Source organism: Emiliania huxleyi (assembly GCF_000372725.1).
Source record: "Emiliania huxleyi CCMP1516 unplaced genomic scaffold EMIHUscaffold_55, whole genome shotgun sequence".
In the NCBI taxonomy this organism is placed as follows: domain Eukaryota; phylum Haptophyta; order Isochrysidales; family Noelaerhabdaceae; genus Emiliania; species Emiliania huxleyi.
In genome coordinates this window covers 357,414-379,247 of record NW_005197877.1, presented here as the reverse complement: position 1 = coordinate 379,247, position 21,834 = coordinate 357,414, and the positions used below count along the sequence as shown (strand labels likewise).

Below are 21,834 nucleotides of genomic sequence, written 5' to 3'. Positions count from 1 at the left end.
CGGCATTTGTCCCAATTGAGGAAGAGGAGCGAATGGACTGGACGGGAGGGGGCGGGACTTTTGGTTAGTCAGCTCGCGCTTCTGCCGCTTCTCGAGCAGCTCCGCCGACTCGTTGAGGAGGTAGTTGAGGAACCTGCAGTGTGAGTGAGCCGGTGAACCAGAGGGCGAGCGAACCAAAGTACGGTCCTCGTGCCGTGACGACTCGGAGCATCGCGTGAGTAGGCGGGGCTGCGGATGCAGTGAGCACAGCGGAATGCGGCGGAAGACGCGTCCTCTCGGGCGCCAGTCGGGGCACACAGAACCGTAGTCGGCATCTAGGCTGAGGGACTCGTGCGCGTCCTGGTGCATCTGGTTGTTGAAGAGCTCGTTCACGCCTCGCAGCTGCGCAGTGTGAAGACGTGCGGTGTTGGCGAGGGAGGGAGAGAGGGAGGGAGGGGGGGAGAGAGAGGGAGAGAGAGGGAGAGAGGAAGAGAGAGGGGGAGAGAGGGGGAGAGAGAGAGCAGAGCAGGCAGAGCCGAGTGGAGCGGAGGAGAGCAGCGACCTTTGCGACGAAACGGCGTGGCGCGTGCACGCCTATAGGCAACCTCCGCAAGGGTCCGGAGAGGTGTGGACCCTCTCCCATAGAGGCGCGTGCTCGCCGCATCGGCGCTTCTGCGAGGAGATGGCGCGGAACAGGTCGCAGAGGCAGGCGAGGAGGTCGTCCTCGCCGCTGCTCGCCGCGACCGCGTGGTGCTCCAGGCAGCGCTGGATGGGGAGAGTCACCCGGAGAGTGAGCGGTGGCGCAGAGGGGCGGCGGTCGGCGAGATCGGGTCAAGGCCAGGCGTGGGAGACGAGGGCGCGTGGCGGGCGGCGCGCTGGGGCAAACCTGGCGGAACGGGCCGCAGTAGTACAGCGCCTGCAGCACCGAGTTGCAGTAGCACGTGTTGCCAAAGTTTTCGAGGCCAAAGTAGTGCTCCGACTCGGGCAGCGCGCCGATCGCCTTGTCCAGCGCCTTCCGGCTGGGGGTGTTGCCCATGGGGATCGCCTTGTCCGCGCCTTGCCCGGCTGGGGGTCTTTCGGAGAACAGGGCGCGCAGGAGTTGACTTCTTGTGGTGGGCGGTATGCCTGCCTGCGCTGCTTGCAGCACCATGGCGATGGCGCTAAGAGGTTCCTCTTTTCCGCGCCCCCCCCGCAAGGCGCGCGATACACACATGGTGGTCGTTTGTGGTTTGACCGCGCCGTGCAAGATGTGTGGACGTGTCTCCGCGGCGCGCGGGTGCAACAATAACTAATATCATTAGCCCGGGTCGCGGGTGGAACACAGAGGAATGTCCCTCGCGCTGCACGCCCGCACACCGCACCGCCGCTCTTCAAGAGCACACGCCGCGCCACAGAGACTAGGTTCCCGGACACGCTCCAGCGTCCAGGGCAAGACCAGAGGGCAAATGCGCGCGGAGAGAGAGCTCTCGCCCTGTCCATTGTCAGCGCCCACTGCACATCCATCCCACCAACTAACCACTTCGCCCCTCTCAGAGGCACATCCTATATCTACGGCTTGCTCATCCCGCCGATCTTGAAGCGTGCGAGAGCATCTTCTTGCTTGGCGATCGACTCGGCCCACATCGACAGAGCCTCCTCAACCGAGTCGTTCGCGGGGGCCGCCGCGGCGGGCTCGTACGGCATGGACGAGTGGTGCCTGCATGGGGCGCCGCAGGCTGAGATAAGCCGAGATATAGGCTGGGAGGAGGGGCGGCACGGCACGCACAGGAAAATCCGCATCTTGCCGTCATCGTTCTTCTTGTAGCCGAAGGTGTACTCGACGCGGCCCACGTCGCCAGTGGTCGCGTTCGTGAACAGGTAGTCGCCCATTGCGATAGCCGTGTTGCCGTTGCAATCGATCTGGTGGTTGCGGAACACCACCTCGGACCAGCCCTGTCCGCCGTTGATGGCGAAGCCGCCGTCCTCACCCTGTGTGGCAGGGGGGGGGGAGGGGGGGTGCGCGCGCGTGAGAGAGGGGAAGTGCGCGGGAGCGACGCGAGGGCGGATGCATGCGCGCACCTTGAACTTGTCGTTCTTCATCGCCTCTGCGCCCACAAAGTACGCCATCGCGTCCTCACCCGTCGGGCGGAACGGGTTGTTGGTCGCCCTGGTTGGCTTGAAAAGCACGTTGGAGTGGCCGTAACCGTAGAGCTCGCCCGCGCAGTACCCAGCGGCCGCGACGAAGTCGCCTCCCTCCTGGTACACCTTGGTGATGCCGGTGATGGCATTGGACCACGCCGCCTGCGCCGCGACGACGTCCTCCGAGGTGATGTCGCCGCGGGGGGAGACTCCGACACAGCTGGGAACAGGGCACGCGCTGGTTGAGAGCACGCGAACAGCGCGAGCAATGCCCACGCGCTGGGGGAGCTTCGAGGCGGGGCGCATTGCGAAGAGCATCGGTGCGGGGGAGATACGCTTTTGAGGTGCGGGTGCGACTACGCCCCTTTTGCTCTCACAGATGCGCACAACGACCACATCACTCTCTCCAAGGATCTCGAGGTCGAGCGCACCGGCCCGCAGATCCTCGTCGAGGACATGGGGGCGCTGGAGGCGAGCTTCAACATGCGGAATGCGGCGCAGAAGCTTTGATGTGCCCGCCCTGCCTTGCACTGTGGTCGATGCCCGCCACTCGCCTCGGGTGGCGCACGACCTGCGCTTGAGAGCTGTCTCTTCGTCTCTTGGGCGAACACCGGACTGAGCCGGACTGCGCAAGCTGCTGCAGCAACGGTCAGCGCCAGCACGTACCAGCACTGCAACTGGCAACTGCTGCTCTGCAGCTCTGTGTTGTGATTGTGTTTTCGTTCCTTACACGACTCGCCTCGTCGCGCCGTCCCCGTCGTGTTTTACTACTGTGTTGATGAGGTGGTTAGATCGAGCTCCATCGACGGGTTCGAGCGCTTCCGGACAGGAACGGCGCAGCCACCAGAGACAGTACCAGACGAACTATCACGACACACGGCAGCAGGGGGGACGCAGCTGGATGGAAGTGACGACGAGAGCGGGGACGACTTTGACAGCGTCGCGGCGCGGTGTAACTTCGACTGGCCTGCAGCATCGAATGAGCCGAAACGAGGCACGAGGGCGACGCACTTCGTACGCTACGAGGAGATACAATTAGGCAAGGCAGCTGCGCAGGTGATGGTCCTGTTTGCAGAGAGGGGAGTCAAGGAAGGCCAAGAAATCACATGGTCATATGGGGACTCATACAGGAGCCACCGCAAGGAGATGGGATACAGGGCGGGGACCAGGGCGGATCCGAACGCAATAACACCCCAGCAAGCGCGGACGGCATTCGCGAGATACTGCAAAAAGATAGACGTGACGAAGGAGGAGCTAGCGTGGAACTTTGGATGCATATCGGCAAGCCAAAATAACGAGCAGGAGGCTGTCCTGGTGCGTGAGCTAATCCTGAGCAACAATAAGCGACTGTACCACGGAGCACAGAGCGCAGCAGACAGGACGGCGGCGACGGCGGACATGGCAGAGACGAGTGTGAAACAAAGGGCGGCGGGCATGGAGGGCGGTAGCGACGGGGATGGAGACGGTGACGGTGGCGAGGGAGAGGAAGGGGGTCCATTAACACCAGACAGCGAGAGGGGCAGGGAGGAAAGGGGGAGAGAGGAAGCCAACGCGACGTGCGCAGAGGATGAGGATATAAACTGGGACGACGCAGCGGAGGGGATAGGCGAGGGAATCGAGGGACCGGAGGGCTTTCGCGACAGCGACGATGACGACGAAGAAAGGGGAGGGGACGGAGGGGCGACACGCAGGAGGAGCGAAATCGCTAACGGCCCGAGCAGAGAGGGCGACGGCGGGGCACGAGGGAACAACGGAGACGCTACCGATGACGCGAACCGAGGCACGGACGCCGGCGGGGACGGGGAGGGCGACAGCGACGTCGAGGTTGACGCAACCGTATCGAGAGCGCCACCCAAAAAGGGGCGGACAGCCATGGAGGTCACCGAATGGAGGGCGAACGGCACGATGCGAAAAGGCAGGGCGAGGCGGATGGAGAAAGAAGTGCCGAGAAGGCCATGGTGGAGGGGAGGGACGGGAGGACGAAAGAAGGGCGAGGAGGACGAGCGGCCCGCACAGACCGCGAGCAGACAGCGCCTGCTGGCAACTTCGAGACACTCGCCAAGAACGCTAGCTACATGGGAGGGCTTCGTGAAGGATGGATTGAAAAACATTCGAACAAAGAAGAGGCGACGGGAGGAACCGGCGGAGGATGCAGTGACATGAGACACACACACACACACACACACACACACACACACACACACACACACACACACACACACACACACACACACACACCGCTCACCCACGCGCACTGGGCCTTGCACTTTGAATGCCGTGGGGCTCCTGTCGTCAGACGTGGAGACGCGAGGGTTGCCCCCCCTTGCCCCACCACCTCGTGTGTGTGGAGAAGTTTACCTTACCTTACCTTACCTTACCTTCGAGCGGACACGTGCCCGCGATTTCTTTTCTTCGTGAAGTCTTTTTTATCCACGTTCTCGCTCTCGTCGTGTTACGCTGTGACGCGTTGTGACGACCCAAACAAAAATCATGCCGATGCGGCGTGCCCCCTACACCCTAGTCTGAGGGGGAAACACGAGCGCGCCGATTTATTAACGGGGGGCATCCAGATCCACGATCCACCGCTCACGCCGCGAGCCAGCTCACCTCAGTCCGACTCACGCCACTTAATTTGCACGCGCCGAGCTCTCGCCCGAGAATCGGCCGCTCACTGCAAGACGCCAAGGTAGGTGAGGCGGACGAAGAGGACGAGCAGAACTGCGCCTCCGAGCAGCAGCGTGGCGGAGCCGTGGCCGCCGCCCGCCTGCCAGCTGCCGAGGAGGAGGAGCGGCGCGAGCAGCAGCAGCTGGTCCAGCAACACGGTGCCCTGCGTGTGATGCAGCACCTGCTCGCACGCGCACCGGGTGTGAACGCGCCTCCTCCAGCCGCCTCCAGCCTCGCGGTGGCGCGGCGCCTCGAGCAGCGCCTCGACGGCCGAAGTGGATGCGTCCTCGGGGTCGACGCCGCAGATCGCCATCGCTCTGTGGAAGCCGTGCGACGGCGAAGACGGGTTGTCCCACCTGAGCGAAAGGGGGGGGGGGGTATGAGCGCCCCCTCCCCCCACACACGCGACGTGGCCGGGCGAGGGCGCAAACGATCCCTCGCATCTCTGCACCCAGACGGCGCAAGCGCGCCGCGGCACGCAGAGTGACAAGCGAGACAGACAAGCGACACGCTCATGCGTGGCGAGCAGGCCCACCGAAGCAGCTCGGGCAGCACTGCGCGCACGAACGCCAGCTTCTGCTCGCCCTCGTCGCCCGTGTGCAGAGTGATGGACATGTGGTCCGCGTCGGCAACCTACACAAGGAAGAAGCCCGTGAGCCGAGAGAGAAGAAGGCGTTCTGAGTGGGCGGTGGACGTGTCCGCGGCGGCCACCCACGCCATGGAACACACCAACGTCAGGGCGGGAACACCGAGTCGAGAACATGTGCCTCGCAGCATCGCGTGCATGCGCGGGCTACGAATAGATCTACCGCGGAATGCGGCTGCCCAATGCATGCCGTTGAATACGCTGTCCCTCTTCGAGTGCAGACTGGAACGCGCGCTTCTGTGCCCATCCCCTCACGCCTGGGCCAATCTTCTCGCAACGGTGTGGGGGCGCGGAGGCTTGTCGGCGAGCCAAATGGGTGAGTTCCGAGGCGCTGCGCTAGGCGCCCACCTCCACCGCGCACCCGTCCCAGCGCGGCGTGTACGCGTTTTGCCACATCGACGAGACCTATCGCACGCGCCACAAGACGTCACGGAGACGGCGAGTGGACAGCCTCCTCCCGCGCGGCGCGCATCCGCGCCATCTTGCAGCCGCCGCCCGGACCCACCTCCCAGCTCACGCGGCCGGCTCGCACAAACTCGTTCCTACAGACGTGTCTCGGACACCGTCCCGGACGTGTCATAGACGCGGCCCGCTCGCACAGAGTTGCGCCCGGTCAGCTTGGTCGCGGAGAGCGTGCCGGCGGCTGCGTCGAGCCTCGCCTTAGGTAGGGCAAGAGAAGGTCACCTTCTGCACACCTTCGGTGGTGGGAATGGGCAGCCGTCGCGACTCACGCCAAGGTTGACAGGAGCCCCACAGCATTGAATGTGCAAGGCCCAGTGAGTGTGTGAGTGCGTGCGTGTGTGTGCGTGTGTGTGTGTGCGTGTGTGTGTGTGTGTGTGTGTGTGTGTGTGTGTGTGCGCGCGCGTGTGTGTGTGCGTGTGTGTGTGCGTGTGTGTGTGCGCGCGTGTGTGTGTGTGTGCGCGCTCGCCTCGACAAGGTCGATCCCGCTCGCAGGGTATAGACCGTACCAGATCCCCTGCCTGCGTCACGAATACGCCAAGGTCAGGGCGGGAAGACGGGATCGTACGGTCGACTCGGAGCATGGAGTGAATGCGAGGGCTGCGGATACGGCCGAATACGCACGGAACACAGCTGAACACAGCTGAACACAGCTGAACACAGCTGAACACAGCTGAACACAGCTGAACACGGCTGAACAAGACCGAATACAGACTAGAGGGCTGGTCGGAATATAAATCCGCATCGCGCATCTACGCTCCCTTGCAGCGCCGCCAGCGTCTTTGAGTTTGCAGCGCGCGGGTGAAGCGGCGCCGCGGTGCGAGGCTGCAGCCTATTGGGCGCGGATTCGAGGCGCGGCGTGGCGACAGGGCGCGGTGCGCATGCGGCGCGGGTGCGCGAGGCGGCTGCGACGCCTCTGCGACTGGGAGAGGTGGGAGTAGCAGCGGTGCCCGCGGAACGCGAGGACGGCGTCGCGGCACTCGGCGGAGCAGACGCGCGTGCCGCGGCCCTCGACGAGCGAGGCGCACTGCTGCGTCACCGCCTCTCGGATGTCACTCGTGAGAAACGAGCGCACGTCGAGCGGGAGGCAGGCGGAGCCAAACACGGGCCGGAGAAAACCATCCATGGGCGAGCCAAGACACGGAGCCGCGAACAGCAGTGTTGGCCACATCGTACGACTGAAGGCGGTGCGCTTGTTCTTGGCGAAACCCTGGCGGAAAGGGGCCGGGGAGTGGGAAGGCGGGTTCCAAACTCGCAATAATGCTGTGAATACGAGCGGGATGGGGCTCGCTAGCCCCTCGGCGTGAAAGTGCGAGCATCAGATCCGACCTCGTAGGACCTACGGCTCGAAGCTGGTAAACTAGTGACTAGCCTGGATACGACCCGGCGCAGCAAAATGGGGTTTTAAGTAAGGGATAGCCTCTTCGAACCCATTCAAAGCAACAAAACACCCGGCGGAGGCGGCGGCGCAGGCTGCGGCGGCGCAGTCGGTGGAGGGCGCAGCGGCGGAGGCGGCTGGCGCCATCGCGACGGCGGAGCGCCTGCTGGCGACGCCTAACGCGGACCCGACAGAGGCGTGGGACGCGCTGCATGCGGCGGCGGCGAGGGCTCTCTCGGCCCAGCGCCAGGCGGGGGAGGCGGAGGCGTGGGAGGCGACGCGGCGGGCCGGCTTGATAGTTGACGCTGTCTCGCAAGCGCAGGGGAGGGTGCACGCGAGCGTCACCGAGCGGGCGGCGCGTCGCGAGGCGGCGGTGGCAGCAGCGTCGGCAGCAGCGACAGCAGCTGACGCGGCGCTCGCGGCGGCCATGGCGGCTGCAGCCGCGGCGAACGAGGCGGCGGGGCGCCTGCACTCGCTGAGCGCGCTCGTCATCGAGGAGGAGCCCCCCGAGGCGGTGGCGTGCGCGGAGGCCGGGCAGGCGCTGGCCGCGGCGGCGGCGTCGGCCGCCGCCGCTCTCAGCCAGGCGACCGAGGCGGGCAGCGGCCCGGCGCAGAGCGCGGCCACCCAGGCCGGCAGTTTGGTGGCCGCGACGCAGCGGCGCCTCCAGTCCGCGGTGGACGGGTGGCGCCGGGAGCGTGCGGCGGCGGCGGAGGCTTTGGCAGCGGTGGCCACTGCCACCGCCAGCCCGCCACCCTCTCGCTGTGCGGGCGAGCTCATCGCTGGCTTCCAGGGCGGCGAGGCGCGCGCTGGCTTCAAGCAGCAGAACGTGACGCGGCCGCACCCGTTCTGCAACATGTTCCCGATGGGCCGGCGAGGCAACACCGAGAGCTTGCGCGGCAAGGTCGTTGACGCCTACTCGGCGAGCCTCTGCCGCCGCTGCGCGACGCTGGATGACCTCCGCGAGGTCGCAGCGGACCACGGCCTCGATTCCGCCACCCAGTTCGGCGGCCTGCACGGCTCCGTCGTCGGCAACCTGTCCGACGTCGGTCCGGCGGCTCAGAAGGCGGCGGCGGCGTTCCTGGCGCGGCAGCGCAAGCACATCGACAACACGGCTCGACGAGTCGCCTTCGACCCCACCTTCAAGTGCCAGCTGTGCTGCTCGAAATCCTGCCGGCCGACGGCGGACGATCCGCACCGCGCGTGCCACGTCCCCGCCCTCATCAAGGCGGTGTACGCGCGGGCGGGCGAGCTGCTGGCCGAGGGCGAGGCGGCTGGCGGCGCGCCGGCGACCGCGGCGGGCGGGGGCGGCGAGCTGAGCGGGCCGAGCGGGTCGAGCGCGGCGAGCGAGGCCGGCCAGGCTAGCGAGGCGGGCGAGGCGGGCGAGGTTGGCGACGCGAGCGAGGCCGGCGAGGCTAGCGAGGCGGGCGTGGCTGGCGACCCGAGCGAGGCCGGCGGGGCTAACGAGGCGCGCCTTGCGCGCGAGGCGGCCCCGGCGGGCGGGGCCGGCGGAGCGACCGAGGCGGGCGAGTCGGTCGGGTCGACCGGGTCGACCGAGCCCGGCGTCCCCCCGCCCCCCCCGCACGCGGCCTCTGGGCGGTTCGCGGCGCTGGCGGACCCGGAGGGTGCAGCACCGGAGGCGATGGAGCTCGACGAGGGCTGCGGCGGCGCGCCAGCCGGCCTCCTGACCGGTGTCCGGCCGGCGCTCTCCGGCGCCGGCTCGCCTCTCAAGGCGTTCGGCGGGGGCTGCGCATGCTGCCCGGCTGGCGCCGACGCCTCGCCCGCCTGCGACGTCTGCCACGACGACGGCGCCGACAAGACGGCCGAGGAGGCTGCAGCGGCCGGCGGCGGGCCTGCTGAGGGCGCCGGCGGGGGGAGGGGGGGCAAGCGCCGCCGCCACAACAAACGCGGCGGAGCCGGCGGCGGCCGAGGCGGCGCGGGCGGCCTCCGCCAGGGCGGCGGCGGAGGCGGCAGCGAGAGCGGCGGAGGCGGCGACGGCCGCAGCGGCGGCGACGGCGACGGTGGCAGCGACGGCGGCGGCGGCGGCGGCGGCGGCGGCGGCGGCGACGGCGACGGCGGCGGCGGCGGCGGCGGCGGCGGCGGCGGCGGCGGCGGCGGCGGCGGCGGCGGCGGCGGCGGCGGCGGCGGCGGCGGCGGCGGCGGCGGCGACAGCGGCGGCAACGGCGGCGACGGCGACGGCGGCGGCGGCGGCGGCGGCGGCGGCGGAGGTGGTGGCGGCGGAGGTGGAGGCGGTGGCGACGGCATTGAGCCGGTGCCGGAGGTGCTCTGCCCCTGCGGAGGCTGTGAGCACGCCCAGCCTGGCCACGGCTTCGGCGCGGCGAGCTGCAAGCGGGCCTTCTCCGCCCTCGCTGAGCACGTCACGAACGAGTCGGCGCGCGGGCGCCAGCACGAGCTCGGCACGAACTTCTCGCTCGCGCAGCTCGTCGACGCGGGCATCTACCCCTGCCAGGTAGGCTGCTGCGGCAGGTACCTCGCGATCGTCGGCAGCAGATCGTCGATGGGGGCCCACCTCGCCAACGGGGACCAGCGCCACAAGAGGTGGGGCCCGGCCGAGGCGGACGGCGGGCGAGGCGGCTTCCTCCGGCGGCTGCGGCAGACGGCCGAGGTGGGCTCCCCCGCGCACTTCTTCAACACCGTCTACTACCACGACAGGCCTTTCCCCGGCCAGGTCGCGGCGGGCCTGCGCACGTACCGCGCCCAGGTCGCAACCCGCAGGGCGCAGGGCGCCCCTCCTCGCCCGCCCTCGGCTCCGTCCCCCTTCGGCGTGGACCTCGACCCGCGCGCCGCCGGCCTCAAGCCGCGCAACGTGGGCGCCGAGGTGGGCGCCTCGGGCGACCTCGGGTGGCTCGACTCGCTCAGCCCGGACGTGATCCACGGCCTCGAGGCCATCATCGCCCGCACGCCGGACAAGGGTTCGGCGATCGAGCGCGAGTACTACAACATGATCCACTCCGGCTACCGGCGCGCGCTGCTCGACAAGCTGACGCCCAACGTCTCGCGCGGCTTCAAGTTTGTCGCCATCGCCAAGACGGTGACGCTCGGGAGGCTGTCGGGGCGCCGCAAGCCGCCGAGCAACGTCGAGGTCCTCGGCCGCATCCGCCTGGTGATGCAGGGCCATCTCCAGACCCTCTGGCAGCAGATGGTCGCCGAGGCGGCGGCGGCCGAGCGGGCGGCCCGCGAGAGGCGGGAAGGCGCCGTCAAGGCCGAGGAGGAGCGCGAGCGCATTCGCGGGCTGTCGGCGGAGGAGCGCCGGGAGGAGGGCCGGCCGCCGGAGCCGTGCACGGGCTGCGCCCAGGGCTGCCCCGACTGCGAGCGCCGGCCGAGCGCGTCGCTCGACACGGAGGCGGAGGCGCGCGCGCGCAAGGAGGAGGCGGAGGAGGCGCGGCGCAACGAGAAGCTCCTCCGCGACGTCCTGCGGCTCGTCAACGCCGGCTACCTCTCCAAGGCCAACGCGCGCTTCACGGCCAGCCCCATCGCCGACGTCTCCGAGCCGGACGTGCGCCAGAACCTGCGCAGCCTGCACCCGGAGGCCACGCCGTTCGACGAGGCGGAGATGGCGGACGAGCCGGCGGCGCGGATGCGTGACTACCGCCGGCGCGCCACGGTGACCAAGGACCACTTCCACGAGGTCTTCCATTGCGTCTCCAAGATGCGCGCGATGGGCGTCGACAAGGTCTCGGCGGAGGAGATGCAGTTCCTCTACTTCCACGGGCCCGAGTACAAGGAGACGCTCTGGCAGCTCGTCTGCATGCTCAACGACGCGACGGTGCACCCCTCCATCGCCGACTTCATGGGCGACCTCCAGCTTCTGGGCATCGAGAAGCGCAACGAGGACCTCATACCCCACCGTATACAAATGCCTCATACATTCACCTCATTTAGCCATTTTGACTTGTTCGGCATTTGATTGATAGGCCACCGCTGCTGCTTCGACTCTGATTTTGGCATGGGAGCCTCTTTGTTGTGCGGCGTGGGTTATTTCTTTATCTTTATTTCAGCATAGACCACCAAATAAAGCGTTGTGTGAAAAACTTTTCACATGCCAACATGATGCCCTAGGGGACGGCGACTTCAGGCCGAGCGACGGCGGCGGCTATGTGGCGTACAAGAAGGCGGACTACGCGCACGCCCTCTCGCGCTCGGACACCGACGTGCAGATGTACCTGTTTGAAACCTTCGGCGGGTGGTGCAACGCGGTCAAACGGCTGTTCTACCAGATGAAGGACAAGGTGCGCAACAAGCTCTCGAAGCGGCAGCACGAGGACGAGGCGAGCTGGTCGACGCGGTCGTGGCTTTTGCTGCAGGCCCAGCGCATGTCAGTCGCGCTGCAGCTCGCGGCGGCGGAAGAGATTGCGACCGAGCTCAGGCTCGCCGCGGCGTCGGAGGACGCCGCCGTCGCCTAGACTCCCCTGCGTCACTACGTGCCTCCCCGTCTTTGTAGCCTGGCGTTTGTGCCCCGTTTGTGCCGCGTCCCGTGCCCCCGAGTTCATTTCATAGAAAAACACACAACGAACACGAATCAAAAGTACGCTGCTGCGCCTGCCCAATTACGAGCCGTGTTACGAGCACCTCGTAAGCCGGATGGCCAGCAGCAAAACGGCTCAGTGTGTGTATCGCGCGCCTTGCGGGGGGGGCGCGGAAAAGAGGAACCTCTTAGCGCCCTCGCCATGGTGCTGCAAGCAGCCCCGGGCGACTCAGCAGGTTGGCGCACACAACGCATCTCGGCGCATCTCGGCTCATCTCAACTTCCGATTAGTAGTGTCCTTCCAGGGCGGCGCGCTGCTGCAGTCGCCTGCGAATATGACCCGCTCCGCTGGCACCGGCCGACAGCGCGGCCCGACCTCCGCGCATCGTAGTCATAAGCAGAAGAGGGCATCGCTTCTAGCCCAACGCGCGCAGGATCGGGAAGCCGCAGCGTGCCTTGCCGGCGCTGCAGAGATCGCTCGCGCCCCAAAGGTGGTTCAGTGCCGGTGCCACCCGCACCGTAAAAGCCGTTCGGGCACTGTGCTCGTGCGGCTGCGCCTCTCCATCGATCGGCAGCTCTGCGCTGGCTTTGTGCCCGGTCGCGCCGCGGCGGCGGCGACAACAGCGGCGACGGCGGCGGTGGCGATGGCGGCAGGGGAGGCGGACGAGGCTCAGCCTTTGACGGCGCGAGCGACGCGCGCAGCGGAGCTTGCACGCCGCGGCAGGGCTCTCCGCACAGAGCTCAGCGGCAGCGCCGGTGGCGCCAGCACAACAGCCGCCAAAAGCGGCAGCGGAGGCGGAGGCTGCAGAGGCGGCAACGGCAGCAGGCGGGGCAGAGACAGCGGGGGCGGCGGCGGCAAAGGGCGCCCGCAACGAGGCTGGGCGGAGTGCCTCGATGCGTGCGCGCAGCTCCTGTATGAGGTGGCGGCGGAGGAGGCGGCGGCGGCGGCGGAGGCGGAGGTGGCAGCGGAGGAGGAGGCGGTAGCGATGGCGGAGGAGGCGGAGGTGGCGGCGGCGGCGGCGGAGGCGGCGGCGGAGGCGGTGGAGGAGGCGGCAGCTGAGACGGTGGAGGCGGAGGCGGTGGCAGCGGAGGCGGTGGAGGCGGAGGCGACGGTGGCGGCGGCGGGAGGAGAGTTGGGCGGTGGCCGGTTGTGGGTGTTTGGGCTTGCGCAGCAGGCGCGAGTTATTAATTATTAATGATTAATGATTAATGATTAAGTGTTGCTGTTGACTCTTCATCCTTACATTCGGGCTTGCGCCGCAGGCGCTTCCGACTGCCCCCCCGCTGTCGCGCTGTGAACAGCGTCTCTTCACAGCACGTCGCTGTGAACAGGCGCTCCAGACCGGCCCGCTGTCGTATGGCCGGCCGTGCCAGCTGCGACGTCTCGCAAAGGCGCTCGACTGGGAGGGGGGGCGGCGCGGCTGCGAAGGGGCGGCGGCGCTGCCCGAGAACGCGCGCGCCGTGAGGTCTCTCCTTGCGGCTCTCCTGGCACTCGCCCCAGCGGAGTGGGGGACGGCGGCAGAGGCGGTGGCAGCAGGTGCGGAGGCGGCAGAGGTGGCGGCAGAGGTGGCGGCAGAGGCGGCGGCAGAGGAGGCTGCAGAGGAGGAGGCAGAGGAGGAGGCAGAGGCGGAGGCAGAGGCGGCGGCGGCAGGCGCGGAGGCGGCAGAGGTGGAGGCGGCAGAGGTGGAGGCGGCAGAGGCGGCGGTAGCGGCGGAGGTGGCAGAGGCGGAGGCGGCAGAGGCGACAGAGGAGGAGACAGCAGAGGAGGTGGCAGAGGAGGTGGCAGAGGCGGAGAACCTAGAGGAGGTGGCAGAGGAGGCAGGGCCAGCGGCAGAGGTGGCAGGCGCAGAGGCAGGGCGCAGGTGCAGCGCCGGCATTCCTGCCAGCCTGAGCGCGCGCCAATACGCGGTAGTCTGCGCGTGGGCGCGCGACTTTGAGCGAGCGTTTGGCATGAAGTTCTAGATCAAAAAGAAACTGCAACCCTTTTATTTAAGTGGAGACGAAGTACAAGGAACAAGCGTCGCGCACACACCCACACGAGAGCGAGATCGACATTCAGTGCCAGTGCGCGCGCCAGTCCCGTGTCGACTAGGAGAGATGGGTAAAAGTGTATCGCGCGCCTTGTAAAAACGAAGGTCCCCGCCCCCGTGCGGTCTTTCTGTAGCTCGAACACTGGAGCACTTGGAGTGCAGTCATCAACCTCACATCCAGGGCCGGGGACCTTCTGTACAACCAATGGAGGGCGGGCACGTCGCCCCATGGTGCGCCCCCCGCAAGGCGCGCGATACACAAATCACCCACGTGCCAGCTGCCGACCAAGGAGCACGCCGTCAAGGGCACGTGCCGCGCGTGGCGCCGCGGCTGGAAGGAGACGCTCGCTTCATGACCAACCCTGGCCCGTCGCATTTTAAAGCCGCCATCCGGGTGCTTATCTACGTGCGCGACACAGCTGACCGCGCCCTCGTCATGCAGCCGAACCCCGACCGCAACCTTGAGAGCTACGTCGATTCAAACTGGGCGACGAAATTCTCTTGCTCCGGTGGCATGTTCTTCTTCTACGGATGCCTCTTCCACTGGTTCTCCAAAATGCAGCGATCCGTCACGCTGTCTAGCGCCGAGGCAGAGTTCTTTGGCGCCATGCTAGCCGCCAAGGAGGTGATTTTCATCCGTGAGCTACTGATCGACCTATGGATTTTCCATCGACGGCGCCAGCATCATCAACTGCGACAGCAAATCCGCCGTCGGCATGGCCTTCGATCCTGTTGCCTTCAAGAAGACCAAGCACATCTTGCGCGCCGCCGAGTTCCTTCGCGATCTCGTCAACCGTGGCGTTATCTCTGTCGAACACCTCCCCGGCGTCGTGATGCTCGCCGACCTGCTCACGAAGGCTGCCTCGCGGGCCATCAGATCTTCACTGGCCTGATCAAGCAGCTTGACAACTTTCATGCCCTCTGAATATTTGTTTGTCCCTCGCGCCCCGCACTCGGGCCAGGAGGGGCTGTTCCCGGGCATTCACACTATATCCCTGCGACCACAGGACGTGTCCACCTTTGCCCTGGGGCAAAAGCGAGTCTGAGCCGCCGCGATCATGGACACGCGACGCCGCTGTCCTGCGGGCAGTCCCCCTCAGGCGTCCTCGCCACGCCTCGCGTGCTCACGCTCCCGCTCTCTCGCGAAAAGAACCCGCCACCAACCCCTCTCTGCCTCCTGAAGAGTGAGGTCCACACATGCCCAACCACGAGACCTCCACCTACTCCAGCAGCCGCTCGGCCCCGACTCCATGTGTGCCATTTGCCGAAGAATTTCAGCCCTATACCAAAAGCAAGAAGCAATATCGGACGATGGGTTCGCATCCTCTTCACAGCTACCTGGCCACGAACAGGATACGGCCGAAGAGCACTGAGTACATCGAGTGCTGGCCTACAGTCGTACCGGGTACGTCTTCAGTTGCGTGTCGAACCACGAGACTCTCACAGCCGTACCGCCATGTCGAACAAGGTTGGCAAGAACGAGGCGAAGCGGCTCAAGGCGCAGGCGCTCAAGGAGTTCCAGTCCGAGACGACCGAGGAGGAGCGAGAGAGGATCCTGAGGCGCGGCATGGGCGTGGACCTCGGCGGCGCGCTGCAGAAGGGAGAGGAGAAGGTGTTCGAGAAGAAGTTGACCAAGGAAGAGAAGAAGGCGGCGATGGCCGCCAAGCGCGCCGAGCTCGCCGAGCGAAGAGCGGCACGCAAGGCGCCTCACCACCTTCCGCACACGACCCTCGCTGCCGCCTCTCTCGCAACCGCTGCCCTCGCCGCCGCCACGCCCTCGCCGCCGCTGCCCTCGCCGCCGCCACGCCCTCGCCGCCGCTTCCCCTAGGCGGAGAAGGAGGATGAGCGGGCTAGCGGCGAGCGGTCGAGCGGGCAGCGGGAGGAGGAGGAGGGCGAGGAGGAGGAGGAGGGAGGGTGGAGCGAGCAGGAGCAGGCGGCGCTCGAGGAGGCGATGCGGGCTCACCCGTCGAGCATGCCAAAGGAGGAGCGGTGGGAGGTCCAAGTCTAGCCGAGAGGGAGCCCAGCGGGAGCCCAGAAGGATCCGAGACGGAGCCCACCAGAGGGAGGACCACAGAAGGAGTCGCACGACGACAAGTGCAGAAGGTGCAGCCGAGGCGCAGCCGAGGTGCAGCCGCGGGAGTCAAGAAGAGGGAGCAGAGTTGTGACGGGAGGGCGAACGCCGTCGCCGTCCGCTGTCCGCGCGGATCTCTTCATCTCTGTGTCCGCGCCGCGCGCAGGCGATCGCCGCCGCAGTCGGCCGCTCGAGGGCGGACTGCGTGGCGAGGGTCAAGGCGTTGAAGGCCGCGATCAAGCTCAAGCAGGGTGGCGGCGAGGGCGCGAGCGCGGATAGAGGCGGCGCCGACGCTGCCGACGCCGACGTCGGTGGCGGCGACAGCGGTGAGGTCGGCGGCGGTGGCGGCGGCGACGGTGGTGGCGGCGAGGGCGGCGAGGGCGGCGAGACGGAGAGCGAAGCGGCGGTGGCGCCTGCCAGGGCGGCTGGCAAGGCCAAGGTGAAGCGAGCGGGCAAGGCAAAGCCTAGCAAGGAGGACAAGGCGGCGGCGGCGGCGGCGAGGATGGCGGCGCTGTCGCTCAAAGAGGCGGGGGGCGTGCTGTGCGCGTGCGACGACCTGCCCTTCTTCCAGCGGTAAGGTGTGAACAGCGTCTCTTCACACCTCTAGCTGTGAATAGGTGCGACGACCTGCCCTTCTTCCAGCGTGCTGTGAACAGCGTCTCTTCACACCTCTAGCTGTGAATAGGTGCGACGACCTGCCCTTCTTCCAGCGGTCGGGCTGTGAACAGCGTCTCTTCACACCTCTAGCTGTGAATAGGTGCGACGACCTGCCCTTCTTCCAGCGGTGCTGTGAACAGCGTCTCTTCACACCTCTAGCTGTGAATAGGTGCGACGACCTGCCCTTCTTCCAGCGGTGCTGTGAACAGCGTCTCTTCACACCTCTAGCTGTGAATAGGTGCGACGACCTGCCCTTCTTCCAGCGGTGCTGTGAACAGCGTCTCTTCACACCTCTAGCTGTGAATAGGTGCGACGACCTGCCCTTCTTCCAGCGCTCGGGCTGTGAACAGCGTCTCTTCACACCTCTAGCTGTGAATAGGTGCGACGACCTGCCCTTCTTCCAGCGGTGCTGTGAACAGCGTCTCTTCACACCTCTAGCTGTGAATAGGTGCGACGACCTGCCCTTCTTCCAGCGGTGCTGTGAACAGCGTCTCTTCACACCTCTAGCTGTGAATAGGTGCGACGACCTGCCCTTCTTCCAGCGCTCGGGCTGTGAACAGCGTCTCTTCACACCTCTAGCTGTGAATAGGTGCGACGACCTGCCCTTCTTCCAGCGCTCGGGCAAGCACGCGACGAAGCGGAAGAACATGTCGATGGACATCCGGATCGGTCTGGTCCTCTCCCTCGCCGCATCTCCTCCGATCTCACCGTCGCCATCCCTCGCCGTCTCCCGCCGTCTCCTGCCACCTTCCCCGCACGTTTCCCTCCACAGAGACGCACAACCCCGGGCCGAACTCGCACAGAGACGGTCACACGCCACGAGTCCCTTCGCCCTTTGGGGACCCGCGGTGTGGACGGGTGCGGTGGGGGGGCCCTGCGCGGCTGCCGACAAGGCGTGAATACCAAGAAGGGCAAACACGAGTCCCCGGCGTATACTCGCAGGCGACATCCGCATGTGCGCCGGCAAGCAGGAGCTGCTCGACCGCGCGGTGCTCGCCCTCAACTACGGCGCCAAGTACGGCCGCAACGGCGTCGAGTGCGGCCGGTCGGCAGCATCGTCCTCCTCCTCGTGCTAGGCGTCAAGTACGGCCTCGTCGGCCGCAACGGCGTCGGAAAGACGACGCTGCTGCGCCAGCTCTCGGAGGGCCTCATCCGGCTCCCCTCCTTCCTCAACGTCGTGCACGTCGAGCAGGAGACCTCTCTCTCTCTCTCTCTCTCTCTCTCTCTCTCTCTCTCTCTCTCTCTCGCTCGCTCGCTCGCTCTCTCTCTCTCTCTCTCTCTCTCTCTCTCTCTCTCTCTCTCTCTCTCTCAACGTCGTGCACGTCGAGCAGGCCCATATCTCCCCCATATCTCCCCATATCTCGCAGGAGATCGCAGGCGACGAGCGCAGCGCGATCGAGACCATCGTGCAGGCGGACGGGGAGGGGGAGGTTGAAGCCAGATCTCCCCCTCCATGGCTCCCCATGTCTCCCCCCAGGCGGACGGGGAGAGGGAGTGGCTGCTCAAGGTCGAGCAGGCGCACCGCACCTCACCTCACGCCCTCACCTCACGTCACGTCATCTCACTCACTCACTCACTCACTCACTCACTCACTCACTCACCTCGCTCACTGCTCGGCGAGCCCGACTGTGAGGCACGTGCGCGACACGGCCACGAGATGTCGCAGACATGGCCGCAGGCGCTGCTCGACGGCGACGACTCGCTCGAGGCCGAGCTGGGCATCTCCCTCAACGAAGTCTACGAGCGGCTCGAAGAGGTCGACTCGGACCACGCCGAGAGTCGCGCGGCGCAGCTGCTCTCCCTAGATGCGCTATCTCCCCACATCTCCCCACATCTCCCCATATCTCTCCCTAGATGGGGAAGATCTCCCCATATCTCCCCATATCTCCCCATATCTCCCCACATCTCCCCATATCTCCCTAGATGGGGAACACGTGATGGGTCGTGGGTCCCGACTAGCGCGGGAGAGGACACGCATCCGGCTGTCTCTTGGACCTCGTACTCCCCCGATGCTCCGAAGACACGGCCACGAGACCGTGATCACGCCTAGGGGGAGATATGGGGAGATGTGGGGAGATGTGGGGAGATGTGATCACGCCCTGACTCTCGTGCAGTCGGTCAGTGAGCGTTCCGCGGACCGCGCCTGCTGCGAGTGCGCCTGTGGGAGAGTGCGCGAGGGGTTGGCATTCGCTGTAGGCTGCTCTCTGGCCTCGGCTTTGACCACGAGATGATGCAGATGCCGACGCGCGCGCTCGGGCGGAATGGGGGATGCCACACTTGTGGACAGCGCCTCTTCGCACGTCCTCTGGCTGTGAACAGGCGCGCGCACTCGGGCGGATGGAGGATGCGGATCGTGCTCGCGCAGGCGCTTGCGCTCTCCCGCCGCCGAATCTCGGCGAATCTCGGCAAATCTCGGCGAATCTCGGCGCTTCTCGACTCTCGGCCATGTCACGCGCAGGCACCAGAGGTTGTCCGAGGTTAGGCGCTCTTCCTCAAGCCCGACCTGCTGCTGCTGGACGAGCCGACCAACCACCTCGACATTCACGCGCTCACATGGCTGGAGTTCTTCCTCGCCAACTGGGAGCGCACCGTCCTCATCGTGTCGCACGACCGCGGCTTCCTCAACAAGACCACGACCGCCACCATGTTCATCCACGGCAAGCGGCTGCGCTACTACGGCGGCAACTACGACACTTTCCTGCGCGTGCGCGCGGAGAACCGGGCCCACTCGTCGGCGATGGCGAAGCAGAACGAGCGGCGCGTCGCGCACCTCAAGGGCTTCATCGCGCGCTTTGGCCACGGCGCGCCGCGCCGACGGCTCGCCTTCGCCGACGAGGAGGAGCGGTTCTGGGTGCGCGCGCGCAGGACACGTCCTGGTCACGTCCCGTCGCGTGGCGCGTGGCGCACCCGTATAGGCACGCCAAGCTGGTGGTCGCCAAGTTCACGCAGCACCACATCGAGATGATGGACCCCGAGAAGAGCTCGGTCAACCACATGCGCTCGCTCACGCAGGAGGGTGTCTCGGTCGAGGAGGCGCGGGGGGCGAAGAGACATCAGCGGCAGACACACTCAAGAGAGAGAGAGACGGAGAGGTGGGTCAACGGGAGCGGGTCCCCCCCCCCCCCCCCCTTGTGATCTCATCGCAGTGGTCTCGGAGGGTGATGACAGGCGCGAAAGTCTCTCGGCCGGCTCATCCATTCGCCATGAACTGATCAGGCGCGAAAGTATCTCGGCCGCTTCGGCCTCTCCGGCGACCTCGCGCTCAACCCAATCAAGTACCTCTCGGGCGGCCAAAAGTCGCGCCTCGCGTTTGCCGAGCTGGCCTGGCGCTCGCCGCACATCCTGCTGCTCGACGAGCCGACCAACCACCTCGACCTTGAGACGATTGAGGTGAGAGGCGGCCGAGAGCGGCGGCCGAGAGAAGAGAGTGAGGCACGGCTGAGACACGGCCGCGCCGCACTGCGACAGTGAGGGCGGCGATGGCGCCCTGATCTCGCCAGCGACTGAGGGGCCGCCGGCTTGAGGGGCGAAGGTTGACCGCAGGCGCTCGCAATGGCGCTCAACCAGTTCGACGGCGGCGGCGTCTTTGTCTCGCACAAGTCCAGGACACGTTGAAGACATGTTTGGACACGTCCATAGGCGGCGTCGTCTTCGTCTCGCACGACGAGCGCCTGATCGAGATGGTCGCCGACGAGCTGTGGGTGGTGAACAAGGGCGCGAACGGCGAGCCCGGCTCGGTGGCGGTGTGGCACTCTTCGTACGAGGACTACAAGGAGCGGCTGCAGCAGGAGTTTGTCAGCGCCGGGTTGGTGTCGGGAGGTACCGTGAGGGGAGTCAACGCATGAGACATGGGGGCGGGTGGGGTCTGGGGAGAAAAAGAGTTGCTCTTTTTGTAGACCGCCTGGATCCACGGTGCAGAGCATTCATGATTCATGTTCACCATTCACCAACAAAACGCGGCAGAACCAGAAGCCAGAACGGAGAGCCGAGATGCATTTCATCCACCAACCATCATATGCAACAACAGCGCCGGCGGCTAACTAGGAGAAAAACGATCGGGCCTCACTCCTTGTTGCCCTCATTACACGCGCCGCAAGCATCCGCACGTCTCGCGCGCGCGTGAACAGGGCTCCAGGCCCCAAATGACGTGTGAGTGTTAGAGTTGTTTGGTATTGCTAAAAATTCTCTCTCTCCGCGCGGGGTCCCCGCGAATAGTGGTCTGGGGCGGCGGCATCGGTGGATAACGATGCCGCCGTCGCCACGCATCCGAGTCTGCATCCCCCATGTAACCCTCTATACCACACTTCCCCTCTGTACGGATAGCCGTGTGGCGAGGACGCCCGGCGCGAGGACCTCTGCAGAACGGTGGGCTAGGCATAAAGAGCCCAGGAGTTTTAATGGTCTCGGTCATACCGACACTGAGGTCTCGAGGTAGCGTAAACGTCTTTCTTGGAATCACGCCGCGGCTAGGCAAATTTTTTTGAGTAGCGTCCCCGACTTTTTTCTCAAGTCGTTTTTCTCTTTAGGGAGCTTTGTTGTAAAATAGTAGGGGAGGGCTCCCAGGGCTTGGAGGTCTTTTTAGTTGCAACCATGATGATAGGCAAGGCGTTCAGGAAAGTGAAGAAATAAGAAGAAGAGGACATGGTTCGACCTCGCGTGCGAGATGTGTGTCGCGACCCCTCGTCGCCGGACACCTCCCGACACGGTGTGAAGACAACACAACTCCTCTCTCGACCGCTACTACGCCGCCGCTCTTCTCACTGCGCAGCTCACGGCTCTCCCTCCTATTCCTCCTCCTCCTCCTCTCCCTCCTCCTCCTCCTCCTCCTCCTTCGCCGCCTCCTCCGCCTTCTTCGCCGCCTCCTCCGCCCGCTTTGCGGCCCTCTGACTCTTCGTCAATTGGACGAACTTGACCTTGGTCGTCTTGTCGATCACGACCTCGAAGTCGTCGTGGTAGGGGCAGGTCACCGACCTCACACCCTTCGTCGTCTTGGTGAGGTTGTGGAGCTTTGAGCCGCAGAGCGCGCAGCCGTACTCTCTCGTCGGCGCCGCCGCCGGTGGCGGCGTCCCCGGCGGCGTCCCCGGCGGCGTCCCCGGCGACCGCGGGGTCCGGCCTGGGGGGAGGGGGGGGGGGGGGGGAAGAACCCCCCAAGGAGTGAGGGGGAGGGGGGGGCCACAATCCCCCGTAGGGTGGGAGCTCGGGTGGGGTTGAAGCGCGGCGGGACGGGGCGTGTCGGGTGCGGTCGGGCGGGGCGGTCCGGGGTGGGGCGCGTACCGCCGCCGCCGCGTCCGTCGCCGCCATGAGCGTGATCGCCTCAGCCTCTGCCGCCTTCTTGAGCAGCGCCGCATC

General features: G+C 66.4%; 5 protein-coding genes across 5 annotated transcripts in view; 2 read left to right on the top strand and 3 right to left on the bottom strand.

The window, feature by feature from the left end:
- EMIHUDRAFT_357086 (hypothetical protein) overlaps window positions 1-1,069 on the bottom strand; it is a 3,037-nt gene extending 1,968 nt beyond the window's left edge. The window contains 6 exon segments of the mRNA XM_005765522.1: window positions 1-32; window positions 49-133; window positions 329-381; window positions 542-565; window positions 631-744; window positions 866-1,069. The exon segment at window positions 1-32 is cut by the window's left edge and continues 173 nt beyond it. The gene's annotated coding sequence lies outside the window, so the exon portion shown is untranslated.
- A 458-nt stretch (window positions 1,070-1,527) lies between these two features.
- EMIHUDRAFT_212893 (hypothetical protein) lies at window positions 1,528-2,415 on the bottom strand (the record flags this gene model as incomplete). The annotated part of the gene is made up of 3 exons (XM_005765521.1): window positions 1,528-1,611; window positions 1,741-1,947; window positions 2,038-2,415. 3 exons carry the CDS (start codon window positions 2,413-2,415, stop codon window positions 1,528-1,530), a joined length of 669 nt encoding a protein of 222 aa, XP_005765578.1.
- A 2,168-nt stretch (window positions 2,416-4,583) lies between these two features.
- On the bottom strand, window positions 4,584-7,070 carry EMIHUDRAFT_437185 (hypothetical protein). The gene is made up of 9 exons (XM_005765520.1): window positions 6,781-7,070; window positions 6,633-6,698; window positions 6,336-6,387; window positions 6,017-6,066; window positions 5,886-5,949; window positions 5,756-5,812; window positions 5,297-5,394; window positions 5,012-5,117; window positions 4,584-4,942 (listed from the first exon to the last, which is right to left on the bottom strand). Exons 1-9 carry the CDS (start codon window positions 7,035-7,037, stop codon window positions 4,766-4,768), a joined length of 927 nt encoding a protein of 308 aa, XP_005765577.1. The 5' UTR covers window positions 7,038-7,070; the 3' UTR covers window positions 4,584-4,765.
- A 1,813-nt stretch (window positions 7,071-8,883) lies between these two features.
- EMIHUDRAFT_357083 (hypothetical protein) lies at window positions 8,884-9,469 on the top strand (the record flags this gene model as incomplete). The annotated part of the gene is made up of 1 exon (XM_005765519.1): window positions 8,884-9,469. A coding segment is annotated over one exon (586 nt), but the record flags the coding sequence as incomplete, so codon positions are not given.
- A 5,848-nt stretch (window positions 9,470-15,317) lies between these two features.
- EMIHUDRAFT_452041 (hypothetical protein) lies at window positions 15,318-20,330 on the top strand (the record flags this gene model as incomplete). Its single annotated transcript, XM_005765518.1, has 14 exons — window positions 15,318-15,459; window positions 15,586-15,753; window positions 15,995-16,374; window positions 17,075-17,154; window positions 17,428-17,500; window positions 17,539-17,668; window positions 17,853-17,891; window positions 17,963-17,992; window positions 18,164-18,241; window positions 18,968-19,329; window positions 19,401-19,509; window positions 19,702-19,875; window positions 20,029-20,095; window positions 20,125-20,330. The coding sequence occupies exons 1-14, from the start codon at window positions 15,325-15,327 to the stop codon at window positions 20,328-20,330; spliced, it is 2,031 nt and encodes a 676-aa protein (XP_005765575.1). The 5' UTR covers window positions 15,318-15,324.
- Between the last annotated feature and the right edge of the window lie 1,504 nt (window positions 20,331-21,834).

Excerpts from the sequence above, each read along its gene's own strand:
- EMIHUDRAFT_437185 (XM_005765520.1), bottom strand. The coding sequence starts at position 7,037 with ATGTGGCCAACACTGCTGTTCGCGGCTCCGTGTCTTGGCTCGCCCATG. Across the intron at positions 6,067-6,335 it reads GCGGGATCGACCTTGTCGAG|GCGAGGCTCGACGCAGCCGC; the intron begins GCGAGCGCGCAC and ends GCCCTACCTAAG. Across the intron at positions 5,950-6,016 it reads TCCGCGACCAAGCTGACCGG|GAACGAGTTTGTGCGAGCCG; the intron begins GCGCAACTCTGT and ends ACACGTCTGTAG.